The sequence below is a fragment of the Eimeria tenella genome, genomic scaffold (genome assembly GCF_000499545.2).
Source record: "Eimeria tenella Houghton genomic scaffold, Eth_scaff12, whole genome shotgun sequence".
Taxonomy (NCBI): domain Eukaryota; phylum Apicomplexa; class Conoidasida; order Eucoccidiorida; family Eimeriidae; genus Eimeria; species Eimeria tenella.
The window spans coordinates 111,332-124,818 of NW_013541485.1; the positions used below are offsets into that span (position 1 = coordinate 111,332).

At 51.1% G+C, this 13,487-nt stretch overlaps 4 protein-coding genes across 4 annotated transcripts; 3 read left to right on the forward strand and 1 right to left on the reverse strand.

The window, feature by feature from the left end:
* On the forward strand, positions 1–1,871 carry ETH_00026885 (uncharacterized protein; the record flags this gene model as incomplete). The annotated part of the gene is made up of 3 exons (XM_013373079.1): positions 1–366; positions 724–1,030; positions 1,279–1,871. The coding sequence occupies 3 exons, from the start codon at positions 1–3 to the stop codon at positions 1,869–1,871; spliced, it is 1,266 nt and encodes a 421-aa protein (XP_013228533.1).
* Positions 1,872–4,233: 2,362 nt separating this feature from the next.
* On the forward strand, positions 4,234–5,364 carry ETH_00026890 (ubiquitin-conjugating enzyme e2, putative; the record flags this gene model as incomplete). The annotated part of the gene is made up of 4 exons (XM_013373080.1): positions 4,234–4,375; positions 4,504–4,593; positions 4,774–4,862; positions 5,053–5,364. The coding sequence occupies 4 exons, from the start codon at positions 4,234–4,236 to the stop codon at positions 5,362–5,364; spliced, it is 633 nt and encodes a 210-aa protein (XP_013228534.1).
* Positions 5,365–6,085: 721 nt separating this feature from the next.
* ETH_00026895 (ankyrin repeat containing protein / TPR domain-containing protein, putative) lies at positions 6,086–9,416 on the reverse strand (the record flags this gene model as incomplete). Its single annotated transcript, XM_013373081.1, has 7 exons — positions 6,086–6,158; positions 6,407–6,567; positions 6,839–6,961; positions 7,121–7,321; positions 7,720–7,839; positions 8,100–8,438; positions 8,901–9,416. 7 exons carry the CDS (start codon positions 9,414–9,416, stop codon positions 6,086–6,088), a joined length of 1,533 nt encoding a protein of 510 aa, XP_013228535.1.
* Positions 9,417–10,281: 865 nt separating this feature from the next.
* ETH_00026900 (ribosomal protein S15, putative) lies at positions 10,282–12,832 on the forward strand (the record flags this gene model as incomplete). Its single annotated transcript, XM_013373082.1, has 7 exons — positions 10,282–10,848; positions 11,059–11,239; positions 11,409–11,579; positions 11,826–11,875; positions 12,052–12,118; positions 12,427–12,519; positions 12,696–12,832. 7 exons carry the CDS (start codon positions 10,282–10,284, stop codon positions 12,830–12,832), a joined length of 1,266 nt encoding a protein of 421 aa, XP_013228536.1.
* Positions 12,833–13,487: the final 655 nt, after the last annotated feature.

Genomic DNA, 13,487 nt, shown 5'->3' on the forward strand with positions numbered 1-13,487 from the left:
ATGGGCGGCACAACCGGCGAACAGGCTACTGATGCCAGCGGCTCCCAACCAGAGGAACAACAGTCCAATTGCCTACTTACAGAATCTCAAGGTGCTGCTAGTGACTTTGCGGATCTCCATGGTGACGTAGCTAACCTAGGGGGCAGCGAACCCGTGCTGGATTCTGTGGAAGTGGAGAGCTCAGTTACATCGGAGGACGATGAGGATACGAATAGTGATTCCAGCGAAACCACAACAGGAGACGCGTCACACATATCTAACGTGATCACGTCAGCAGAGACCACTTGGTGCGTTCACCAGGAAGCCAGCAAGGCGGACGCTGACCCAGTGGTTTCCTTCTTCGCCCAACTCATCAGCTCGCATTCTGTAGGCCCCACATTAAAGGGTTTATTGTGACTTAAAACGGAATATGGGGTGGCTGTTGTGCCAGCGTTCACTGAGTATTTTCACGAGGGTGTTTAAGCGGCCGTAATGAATACACGGAACTGTGCTCTCGCTGGGTTTGTGTCTGCGCATGATTCTTTTAATTCAGTTTCTGCGACACGTAGTCTTCCATTTGTCTGCCTCCTCATGTGGTGCGTTGGTTGTTTAAGCGGCCGTAATGAGTACACGGAACTGTGCTCTCGCTGGGTTTATATCTGCGCATGATTCTTTCAATTCAGTTTCTGCGACACCTAGTCTTCCATTTATCTGCGTCCTCATGTGGTGCGTTGGTATTCACAGCTTGAGAAAGCAACAACTGCAGAAGTTGCCGAGCCCCCTGCTGTTTCTTTGGGAAGCAGCTCGTCCACACTAAAGGTTGGTCCCACGACAAAGCTCAGCACGGAGCGTAGCTCCCTGGATGCATCTACATGTGGCCGCCCACCTGATGAGAAATCCTCAGGTAGGGTTTTAGAGGCGCAGAAGCTCCGTGGAAACGGATTGGCGGTGGACAGCGGCACACTCCAGTTCAAAAGGGCGGAAAGTGCTTGCGTGGCTGACGGCTGCATTGATACGCAGTTAAGGGAACACGTCGCTGCTTCTCTAAAACGTACGTGAATTCGGACAGTCCCGCTCCTCTTAGCTCCCGTCTGCTTAATGACGGGGCCTTGGTTTCTGTATGGCGTTCCTTTCTTGCCACAGCATCAGTGCCTCGCTCTATACGTTATTCATTCGCCGATGGCGAAGAATTTGGATGTAGAAATTAGGAGGAAATATCACTGTAGCTGTTTGTTCTACAGCTTCTGTGGCGAATCCCTAGCACGGCTATTCCTCAGGATGATATGCTTTTGTGTTTAGGTGCTAACTTCCCTCACATCCTCGGCAGCATACGGTCAGCAATCCTAGACAACCCGCAGGTTTTTGGTTTTTCCAGTTCGGAGGGGACAACAGAGGGCGGTGATGAAAGGAAACAGCATGCCTCAGTTTCTGCTAATTGTCGGCAACCAGCAAAGAAGCATGGGTTCATCGCGCAGTTGGGGGCAGACTTGGGGGAGTCGTTACTGCCCCCAGCCATTCCTGTCGACCGCGAGTTCTGCAGAGTCAATCCGCGCCTTGCCGTGTCTTGGCTTGCGCAAACGCGACTTAACGAGATGCTTGAAGGGGGCCTGCCAGAGCAGCGTGCTCTGGGGACACAACGACCCGACAGACATACGCAAGCACAGCTAGCCTGTCTGGTGGCCCCAGAAAGCCTGATGTGTCAGCCTCATGCTATGGAAGCTGCTACACGTTCCATGCCAAACCCCGCGAGAGGTGCATTAAAGAAAGTGATTGATAATATCACGGGCAACCTCGATGTGGAAAATGCAGAAGCCCTTGCAGATCTCTTGCACTCATGGTATTACTCTGGCTTCTTTGCCGGCCAACTTGAGGGTGTACGGAACGCTTGGTGACTCTAGTGGGTGTAAAGCCCCTCTCCGTTATTCCAATGTACAAAAAGTAGGGGCTGCAGAAACACACCTACTGCCGAGAACCTACACACAGGCTACTACAGAGCCGGCCAAGCACTCTTCCAAGTAACAATGAACGCGAACAGCATTACTTGAGGAATTATTGGAGTGCCCGATCTCCCGAGTACCAGTGAACGCGAATAGCGATACTTGTGGAGTTGTTGAAGTGCTCAGAATCTGCTGTTTTCCTAGCTAGGCAGAAAGACACAGCACACGTATTTACATCAACCTCCGGGGTCAGAAGTAGGCTTTTGCAGGGACAGCTTGATATGCAGTGGTAGTGTGCAGTGGCGTTTCCAGCGCTCATATGCTTTTGCGCAGTTTCGGAGCAATGCGAAGATTTGTCCTTGGACCCGCAGGACGTTGACGTAACAAGATTGTGCCTGTTTTCCCTCAGAAGCGCAATGGTCAAGTCATTTATTGCAACGATGTTCTAGTCGCGTGCTCTGTACGTGTCGTTCAAGTCTGTGCCAATCGATGCAGGAGTGATCCCACTGCTTAGTGGCTTCCCTTTTCGGGGGAAAACGTATTCGGTATAGCTTCCAAACTTTCCAGGTTGGGACAGTGACAAGGCTGCTGAAACGGACATCTCGAAGTGCTGTAGAACCAGTGATGGCGCTTGACGAATTACAGTGCAGGGCAGATCAACAAGTACAAGCCTGAGAGGAAGGCGCAATATTGGACTGCAACTCGTGGAGAACCAAATAATTCCTCTCGTTGCTACAGCGCCTGTGAAGCTCAACTGCAGAACAGAGTCCGCCCACACAGCATCGGTGGTGCGTTTCGACGCGTTTGAATTGGTATGCTATGTCTAGAGGATGGCGGAGCGATTGTTCAGTAGAGCCGCATTTATATGCTATAGTCCATTCGAACCCTTTTGTTTAAAGACGTTCTCAACGACGTCTGCCACGTACGTTAAGTTGAATGAACACATATAAGTTGGTTAGGCCGTCCAGCCAACGGATCAAGACAGCGAGAGACGCAACTTTCTTGCATTATGTTCGCAGTAGTTTCGCCTGAGGTCGATATCCGCAAAGTCTAGTATTTCGATGTGCGAAAAATTTAACGGTCCTGGGTCGCCGAGACAGCGATTTTGTGGGCGCAGAACCACGATGAGACTCCTTGGTAGTTCCTCCGCAATTCCGACAGCCTCAGAAACTGAGAGCGAGGTCGAGTCTAAGGAACGCCGTCTGTTGTGATGCAGATATGCACAATGGCGGCTTCAGATACTGCCGTAGCCCGTCGATCACAGTTTGTTAATTCTCTCCGGAATATTTTTACGCCTATAACGGTTCATTTTAGTGATGGAAGCGGGAAGAGATTCGCGGATTTCCAATGTGTTAATGCACCACTGTGGTGGTCGCTGTGTGAGAGTTCCGTATGAGCTGGATGGTGATGCTGGAAGGGAAACACACAGATTTTAGTTGCTTCCCGGTCCAAAGACCACAAGAAAATAGTACGCATTTTTTGTAAAATGCGTCACTGCATTATTTTAGGAACAGTAGCTTATGAAGCAACCTTTCGACCGGGTCGGCCACTAACGTTCTTACAAGCAGATTACCCGAATAAACCAAGCTACATGTAGACGCCCGGGAACCTATGACCCTCTACTTCATATCCATTTTACTGCAAATTTATCCTATTACTGCAATATAAACTAAGAAGTTGGAGGGAACGCATGCACAGTGGAGCCGGGCTGGACGCACAGGGGTGCGCCAGCCGCCTGCTCAACGAATCAAGGCTTTAGTTGGACTTCGGAAAACGGATTTCGCTGCAAATTATATTCTCCGTGTTCATCACGGAGCGCTCATGGCTTTTGCATCATATAGTGATCTGACGAGATTTTTCCCTTAAGGTGGTGCGGAGTGCCGTTCCCTTGTCGAGCTGAAACCAGGTCTTGTTGAACCATGGCGAGCCATGCTGTAGGTCTTGTATTGGCCTTTTACAAAATCTCTCTTCAACAACGCTTAAACACGTATTGGGGAGTCGCCTGAGGGGTTTGGGTATCTGTTGCTGGGATGTTTCGCCTTGGCGCGGCAGTTCCGCATAAAGGCACACGCTTAAAAATGCTGAACTCGGCACAGACATAGCCGAGACAGCGACTATATTCTGATCCGCTTCATCACCTTTGTAACACCACTTTGCAAAATGCCGGCAATTAGGCTCACCATTCCATAGTTGACCGGCACATGCATTGTGTGAATTAGGAGCTTAGGCGGAGCAAAGGCGAAAATCAGGGAATACCAGCTAAGTAATTCTGTTTTTTGTGATATTACTGATACAATCGCTGCTGTGGGCATATGAAATGCAGAGGAAGCGCCTGATCCGTGACTTTCGCAAACTACAGAGTGACCCGCCATTTGGTGTGAGCGGCGCCCCCGTACAAAATGACATTATGCGATGGCATGCTGTAATCTTTGGCCCAGAGGATACCCCGTGGGAGGGAGGTGAGGCTTGCACCAGGGACTGGCTTCGTCCTACACGCGACTCCTGGATGACATGTATTATCTGATACCTCATCACGTCCCGCATCAGAACTTTGCCTGAAACCAGGTGTTTCGTTTCCCGTTTTTAGGAACGTTCCAACTTGAGCTCAAATTCACGAATGAATACCCCAACAAACCTCCACATGTCCGCTTCCTCTCTCGGCTCTTTCACCCCAACGGTGAGTCCCGTACCTTTGTTGCTTGTAGGGTTGTAGAATGCTCTTCACAGAAAATGTGCTTCCGAGCTACGAAATGCGCGGGCTGTTTACTTAGACGACTCTTCCAACTTGGTTTACCAAAAACTTTGGGCGTGCCCGCGGGGTTCAGTAGCACACGGCCCTTGCTTGTTTTTTGCGCAGTCTACACTGACGGAAATATCTGCCTGGACATTTTGCAGGCGCAGTGGAGTCCCATATATGACATATCAGCGATCCTTACATCGATTCAGGTATGATGTAAACAGTTGCAGCCCGTTGAACGACAAAGTCCATATACTGCAGCGAATCAGCTGCCACGCTTGCGCGAACTATGGGAGATTTGTGCATGGCCTGACACAAGAGTCTACGTTCTTAAGCTTCGGCGGTGCTCTCGATCCTCTGCCACCTCGCCCAGTCGTTTTTGGTGCTGTGCTCATGCAGTCGCTACTAAGCGACCCGAACCCTAGTAGCCCGGCTAACCAGGAGGCCGCCCGCTTGTACGCGGAAAATCGGCGTGAATACAACCGCCGGGTTCAGCAATGCGCCACAGAGTCTTGGAAGACGGTCGAAGCACCTGAGTCCGAAGCCTCTCGCGCACTCACAAGTGCTACCGCTGCGGAGCAACCCGTGGACGCAGCTAGACCGTCTGCTTCCCCAGAGAGGCATGTGGGCGAAGCCCCAACGGAGCCAGCGCCTGATAACGGGGAGCACCGGAGAACTCAGGGGGATGGGGGAGGTGATGCGTCATCTTAACAACAGGGAGTGCCGGATAATGCTTGTCAGTGGCACCCATACGTCATGTAGCATGAAGTTGGCTGGGTCTGTTTCGGTAGAAATAGCTTAGCTTGTAGACTATCAAGAGTGAGAGGGGCAGAAAACTGTCTCCAGTCCCGCAGTGAGATGAGACGGCCTCTTGCCGTTCTGTGGCAGCAGCAGATGCCACAGCCCTCGCGTATAGACGAGACAGGATTTTCATTTTCGAGCTGGTCGAAAAAAATGGCGCAAGCTGGGATTTCCAGGGACCGCCCTTCCCGCAGTTCGAGGGGCACGAACGGGGGGCTCTCTGACCCATGAGCCATAGCGAGAGCGCGTCCAGGTTGTCCCAGGTGTTGGTTGCTTGCTGGTGCTCACACCCCGAGTTAAGCCTCGGGGGTTCTTCAACCCTCTGCCGGGCGAGGGCTGCACGATGGCCACGCACGAGCACTTGGCGAGGCGCCTGGCTGCGCGTTGGCAGTGGAGGGAGCCATTTAAACGCTGAACCCTCGACTCTACGGTACCAATGTGAACTAGGCTATGTAGGGTGCACTGTACACCCTCATGGCGTCTGCCTGAAGATACTTTTCGACGCTAACCACACTTTTCTCGAGTCTCCGTAGCACTGAGATTGTTCGTCGCAGCCATTCTCACGGTTCTGGCGCGATGTCAACATAACTTACGCAGCCCTTAAGTGAGGTGCCGAAGGAAGCATGGTGAATCAGGCAGACACGTTGGATTTATCCTTCGCATTGGCCTGTCGGGCGGCCTGGACGGCAGCGTTCATCTCCTCCCTGGAATGGAAGCAGACAATAGGCATATCTAGCTCTTGAAAGCCTTGCAATTAAGAATGAATACTTCAACCCTGTGCATCTCTGCGTCAGATGGGCCGTCATAGACCCGGAGTATTCTACAGCATCTCATCTAGCAACAGCACTTCGCCTAATGGGGTTCCAACAGCCGGTACGACACTTCATGTGCCAAATTTCCTGGTCAGGACATTTTGCCATTTCTCTTAAGAATAGGATCGCAAAGCTCTTACTGTATCTGCAAACTAGTGGGGTCTAAACGAAGAGCCTCCCAAAGCTCAGATATGTAATCTTCAGTGCCACCAGACAGCCGGTGGGCACGCGCTAGCCGATAATGCGCTTTGCTCCATTCGGGGCGCAACTGTGTAGCCTGCACCCGCATGACTCGCATGAGCTGCAGGCAATAAGCAGATGACCAAACCAGGAAGATGGATACAAGCACTTCACATAAACCCTCCAGGCGATCTTTTGATCACCGTGCTGTACTTGCATCAGCGGACAAGGCATCAGATACAGAGCCGTGCGCCAATATTGGTGTGCATGCTTTTTGGTGGCAGTCGCCGAATAATGCTGCAGAGAACGGACGTCGTTAAATATAGCTGGTCCTAGTCCCCACCAGCTCTCAGTTTCTCCTCAGTGAGCTTGTTGAAAATGCTTCGTCTTACCCACTGCGCATCGGCCAAGGCCGCTTCCGCATCTGCTAGTTGCTCGTTGGTAAAGCTCCGATTAGAATAAAGGATACCAAGCAGGTCCCGCAGGGTCTCCACCTTTGGGCAATCCTCGATTGCCTAGAGACATGCGCACGCGTCCATCTGCAGCAATTTTTCGCCAACCATAGCCCACGCCAAGCCCTCTACGAACACTGTAGCCCGTGGTACTGATTGTTTTTGGATCACTTCTGAGGAGCAGATAGACGATGAAACAGACACAAGCACATCAGTAGGCACCTGTGTGTACTTCGCCCTCGCCGTCAAAAAATCACTTATTCGAAAAGCCGCGTTCCCCTCGTCTTTCAACTTCTCTACCTTCGATACCATCTCTGGCAATGCCTGGCCAGCCGGATCCAAGGTAATCGGGACGAAAGAAGCCTTGCCAGCCGGATCATTGCTCGTGGTGGTTCCTCCTGTCTCCGCAGCAGTTGAACTTTCCTGAGGAACAATCAACATTTGTTAAATAAAAGCCCTCCGCCTGATTTTGTGTCCACCTCCCGACTAGATGGGCTGTGCCTCTCTCCCTCTCTTTCATTTTTCCCGTATCACCCAGCGATGCTTTGTTGGCTACACGGCGTATAGTCATCTGTGATTCCTGCCGTCGCGAAATTCTGTCTACGATCTGCAGTCTTTCCAGAGCAAACTGATCTGCAGTCTTTCAAGAGCAAACCCGTAGCCTTGGGCTCACAGGGCACATTTGGCGGCCAGCATCGCGCCAGGGGCTACGAGAAGACACGTGCATGCACTACGCGATAGAGAAACTTGTGTCAATGATTCCTGAAAAGGAAGGTAAATTACGGAGAGTAAAAACGTTTGCGATGAATGCACGTTCTTACCTTTGGGGATGGTGAAGGAGTTGGTCGCTGCTTGCGGAGACTTTCGCCGAGTGGCTCCAGAAGTCTCAATACCGCCTCAGATTTGTGTTGGCGTGCCAGATCGAGAGGTGCTGAACCGTCCTATCAATTCCAACAAAGCACATGACAAACAAGGGGCAGGCCCTCTTCGAGACAACACAAATTAAGAGGTATGTTGCAGATGGAGCAGTGATGCGCTTTCACTTCTTCAGAGCTGAGTGTGCCTTCCCAGAGCTGCGTGTGCATGCAACCCGTCCCTGCAAACACTCCATTCTCTCCTTTCTGCGATAGTTAAACTTCAAGTGTGACGTGTCGTGTGCCCATGCTGGTTCACAATTCGCTTTGCAGTCACCTTCACGTACATTCGCAAGCATCCCCCAGTTTGCTCCTGAGCTCAGAAGACACTGCGTGCACGATGCACAGTTTGACTCGGCCGTGCAGTGGAGAGCCGTAAAGCCCTCAGCATCCGCAGCATTCGGGTCTGCGCCTTTCTCCAGCAGCAGCTTTAAGATGGCGCACTCGTTTTTGGATGCAGCCAGGATCAATGCCGGCGGAAAAGGGCTGGAAGGGGCAGAAGAGGCATCAGCACTGGGGACGCCGTTGGGGTCCGCTCCGTGCGACAATAACAGTTCCAATATCTCCTTTTGCTGTGTCACCGCCGCAATCTGGATCGGGGTACCCATATCAGAGGCCGTATTCGGCTGAGAAGCATAACGAGCCACCCACATGTGACAAGCAGCACGTGACAAGCAGCACGTGACTGGCAGTTGCCTGTGCGTGTAGAGATGAACGACAACCCATGGGAACATCAGATGCCAGAAAGACAAGACACGTCATCGCAGACAGACTCGCAAAAGTGAAGCAAAGATCACAAAGTACGCATGTTCTGGTTCATGCATACTAATACTGACGCCAGCAGAAGTGCGGTAGCGCACAGACACACTCAAGGACAGGGATAAAAGCAATAAGACACACAAAGACGAGAGTTCCTCACATGCCGTACACACACAGGAGAGTCTACCTTACGCTGAAGCAGCACCGAAAAGACCATGCCCCGCACAGGATTACAAAATGCGACAACGAATGCACATCACAGAGACTGACAGGTGGAGGAAACTTGGAGCAAATAGAAGTGCAAAAACTCAAAGGCACAGGTAGCTTACGTTGGAACCGCGTTCAAGCAGGAGCTTTACCGCAGCAGCCTTTTCAGCGTAGACGGCCTCATGGAGGGCAGTGCTACCGCCCTCGCTACTTGCGCCTATGTTAGCGCCTTTATTTAGGAGCAGTTCCAAGGAATTTATGTGTCCCAAAGACGCAGCAGTAAAAAGAGGAGTCTTCCCGCTGTTATCTTTGACATTAACTGCTGAGGGGCAGAGTTTAATCACCAGTTCCAAAACATCGGGGGCCCCACCAAGCGCAGCAAAGTGCGCAACTGTGCGGCCATGAGCATCTCTAAAGCCCAACAAGGCGCCGGGAGACAGACTGTCCCCTACTGCAGCAGCTCCGCCTTCAGAATCTGAAGAGGCCTGGGCTCCATATCGCTCTTCTACTTTGCGCACGACCGATAGTAGGGAGTCCTTGTTGCCACAAGCTGCCGCCTCCATCAAGGAAGTCAGCAGTGCCCGGTCGACCATGAGAGAGCCATATTTGTCCTCTGAAGATACCAGAGATTCCGCCATTTTATAATGGACCACAGCGAGAGGTCGACGTAGCCAAGGCAGAGAAACGGCAGGCCGGTGTGATTCCCTGCCGCTGAAGCCCCAGCAATAGAGAAGTAGATCAGAGTGCGATAACCTCTTGATTTTGCACAATGAGAATAGACTATCAAGTTCCGAGGACGACTTCAGAAGAACCGAAAGCAGGCCGTGTTTGCACACAAGTATCTTGAGGGTCACTGATCTGTGTTTCGCCGCACAAGATCTGGCGTTCTAGCTATAAATGAAGAATTAATGTCAAATGCATATTGAACTAACATATGCAATACGATTGTACGCCACATTTAGGTATTTCCCTGTCCTTCTCCTTCTCTTGCGGGGCTGCGGGCCCGAGAGAGGGCCCCTAAAAGGGACTTGGGGCTCTTCGGGTCCCTGTGTCAACGTCCAGACGCTTGCCTTCATGTGTTCTTTCTACTCCATGCAATTCCTTTTACTCTATAGTTTTGTATGAAGAGTGGGCTTTAGAACTTAGCCAAGGGGCAGAGCACCCGTGTGGAGAGTCTGCGTGATCCTCCTGGTTTTATGGGCATTGAAAAATGTCTGAAAGTTTTAGCGAGTGTTTGCGTACTGCAGCCCACAGTGGTAGGTGAATGCACTGATATGATGATAAGCTGCCACTGGCTCGGGGGCTTGCGATCCCGTTGCAGTCTCCTTTGTCCCGTTTTGTTGGAGGCATAGGCTGGGCTTTAACCCTTACCATTTCTGCAAACCAGGAACTGAATAGTCTTCATCCGGTGGAACTTACAATTTTTAAGTATACTGGTGCTTGAGGGCTTGTGGAAGGCCTACAAGACTGAGTCTTACGAGGCAGCAACTGGCTAGCACAATCATGACTTTCCATGTCGTGGGAGGGGTGGCATTGAAGCTGGGCACCTCTCGGTACTCCACTCTTGCTCATCTCGTTCGTTCAAGCGAAACATATACTCTTTCCGTAGCTCAGCAGCTGTCCTCGTACAACCACCCCGGGCAAAACGGACAAAGGAATTTTCACACCAGAGGGGCGATCCCCCACTCCGCAAATGCAAAAGATGTGGCAAGAGCCTGGATTTCGACAAATTTGATTTTTTACAAGGCCCCTGTCTCCGTTGAAGGAGTTCTTCCCCTCCGTAAAGGATCAGCTGCAACTGTTTTGGGGCCCCCCGCCCTTTTTAGAAGGGTCCCTGTACCGTTTGGTGGATTATGCATCGCACCTAAAGAACCCGCGTCTTCTGTCAAAGATAATAGTGGGATGCCTTTGCCGCAGTTGCTGTGTGGGGGGCATAGTATAGTACAATGTCGATTTGTCGCGCGTGTAAAGGTGCACCGTTTTGCGGGAGTCGTTCCCCTGAAGATCCGCTCACCCAAATCCGAGTGGTACATTCAGGCAGAAAAGGAGTTTCTGAGCGAAAGAGAAGAGGCAAGCTCGTGACCTAACACAGTGTCATTTTCTCTCCATCGTGTCAGCTGGCCCAATCACGTGTTGTCTCACCTGCACACACATTTTTCTTCCTTTCGCCGACACCCCTTTAGCTGGCTTACGTGGCGCTTGATCACGCCGTTTTGGTAGTCTAAGACTGGAGCTTTGTGGATTTCGAGGGCTTCATGTTCTCACGCTTTGTCCCTTTAGATTCCGGAAGGATACATTGAACGGTGGAGAGAGAAAGACCTAGAGAAACTAAACCCTGCCGTCCGATACTGCCTTTCCCTTCGCTGTGCCTCCAACAAGCAAATACATCAGTGGAGAAAGCTGCAACTTTGCAGACAGCTGCAGCGCCGCCCGTTCGACACTGGCAGCAGCGCTGTTCAGAGTGCGTTTTAGTGTACTTCCACTTATCCCTAGCTGCCGGATTGCATTTAGTAATGCCCCAACTTTTAAGGTGCCAAGCGTTTCTAGAGTTTGTGACTCCTGCAGCCCACATGTTCAGCATGGGAAACTGGCAGGTAAACTGACTGGTTGAGTGCTGGTTTTGGCTGCAGTTGCCTGTCTTACGGAGAAAATCCTGAACGCCCGGCAGCACCTCCTAAAGCATCGCCGGGATCACTCTAAGAAGAGGATTCTTTCTATCTGGCTAGCACGAAGACAGAGGGTCATGAAGTACCTCTACAGGACCGACTATGACCTATACAGACTAACCTGCAGCGTGCTTCGTAAGCTGATAGGGGCTTTACGGAGCCTTTGCTGCTTTTTCTTTCACCACTCTCTCCGCCTTGTTCTATGCCCATTTACTTGCACTTACATTGATTTGAGCCGAGTACGGAGGCTGTCCTTGGCACGTATAAGTTTTGAGCGCTGCTAATGCTCTGTTCTTTCCCCCCAAAGGCTACTGAAGAACTTCGGATGCCTCGCGATGCTGCATATTTGTGTCTGTATTTGTGTACTTGGCGACTCCCCAGGCATTAAGTGCGTCCATTTCGCCATCCCGGACTCCAGGGACAGAAAACGGGTGCGACACTGCCAGCCCCATCACCTCAACTTCCTCTTGCCCCTCTTCTAAAGCCATGCCGTGTTTTATAGTGATTCTTATTTACTCCTTGAGTTCTCTTTCCTAGGAGGGCCAAGAGCCTCACAGAACAAATAGCCAACTTCTTGTTTGCTCGTGCTGCCAAGCGTTGTTTACAGGCCATTAGCCCAGTTGCCGTTGACGGGGACCGCTGCAAATTTCTGATCAGACAGCGTTTGTGGAAGGGTGGGTTCTACTTCTGTGTAAATATTAAGCTTTTTGACGCTTGAAGAAGTGTGGAAGTACCTAGCTTTTCTAGCTTTTAAGAGCTGGTTGGTCTGCACTGACGTAGCTTTGGCTGTCAACTCAACAGCGTGCATAGGCGCACTAAGTCGTAAAGCATTGGCTGCTGTGAGTGCCACAAGCGTTCACTTGTCTACTCATGATGGGGAGTCCTTGGAACTAACATAACTTGCTAAGAGGTATTAGAGGGAGGGAAAACAAGGTTTGAGAGGATGCCTTTCCTGGTGCTTGAAGGACTGTATTGCTCTCAGGTCGTTATAGGCCGCGGCCGATTAAGCTGGCAGAAGGGAAGACTGTGCGCTACACGAGGCATGTTATGGAGCAGCCGCCTCCGGGATGGAACAGTGAGGGATTATAGCTCATAACCGAGAGCTACTAAATGCTAGAGCGGGCAGGCAGGATATACGGATTCTATCTGAACGGAATGCCAACCGCGCAACTTTGGTTAACGTGAAACATAGCGGACATAGCGTAGGCTGAGAGTGTGGGATTTTGGTTATGGGTGGGTGACTGGCTGCAGTGCCGCACGAAACAAAACCTCGGATAAGCCGAGCTTGGCCATACGGTGTCAAGGAAGAGCGTCTCAAAGGAGAATATACTATAGCTAACCCAACGGCGGCTGGTATTGGCTACTGCCCCGTGCCCCTCTTCTTCTGAATTTCGTGATGGCGAAGTTTGTTCTTCCGTATGTCAGGCTGACTCTGCACACAAGGGCAGAAAACTAGAACCACCAATACATTTTTTTGTCGGAAGACTGTATCCCCCTCTCCCAGGGGCAGGGCCTGTCATGCGACGCCGTCTTTTTACTCCTTAGCTCGTCCTATTGGCATAGTACGGCAGAAATTTGTTGGAACTGAGGGCCTGAGCCTGCTGTAGATGGAACTGTTCTGCCTAGTCCTGTGGCACCCCTAAGGTGGAAACAGACGCCTGTTGGTCAATAGTTCCACAGCTAGTGTAGTCAAGATTAGACGTCTTCTCCTGCGTGTTCATTTGAAGATGGCTTACTCCAAGATTTCATCGACTAAACGGTGATTCAGATAGAGAGGTGCGAACCAGGATGGGAAGGTCTTTCGGGATGTCGTGCGTACGATTAGGCGTTTTCCTCGTCCTTCAGACAAACTAATCTCTGTCTTCTAATATAGGTTGAAGTGAATTTTAGCAAGGCAACATGCAAAAACACGGCCGCTCCTTGTTGCACCAATTTCGAGCAAAGACGGAATACAGGGACCTCTGCTGGCGGCTACACATCCGTTCGCCTTTTCAGCTGTGCACTTCTATGTACTTGCAGCTAGCGTAACTGTTGGAGTACCCA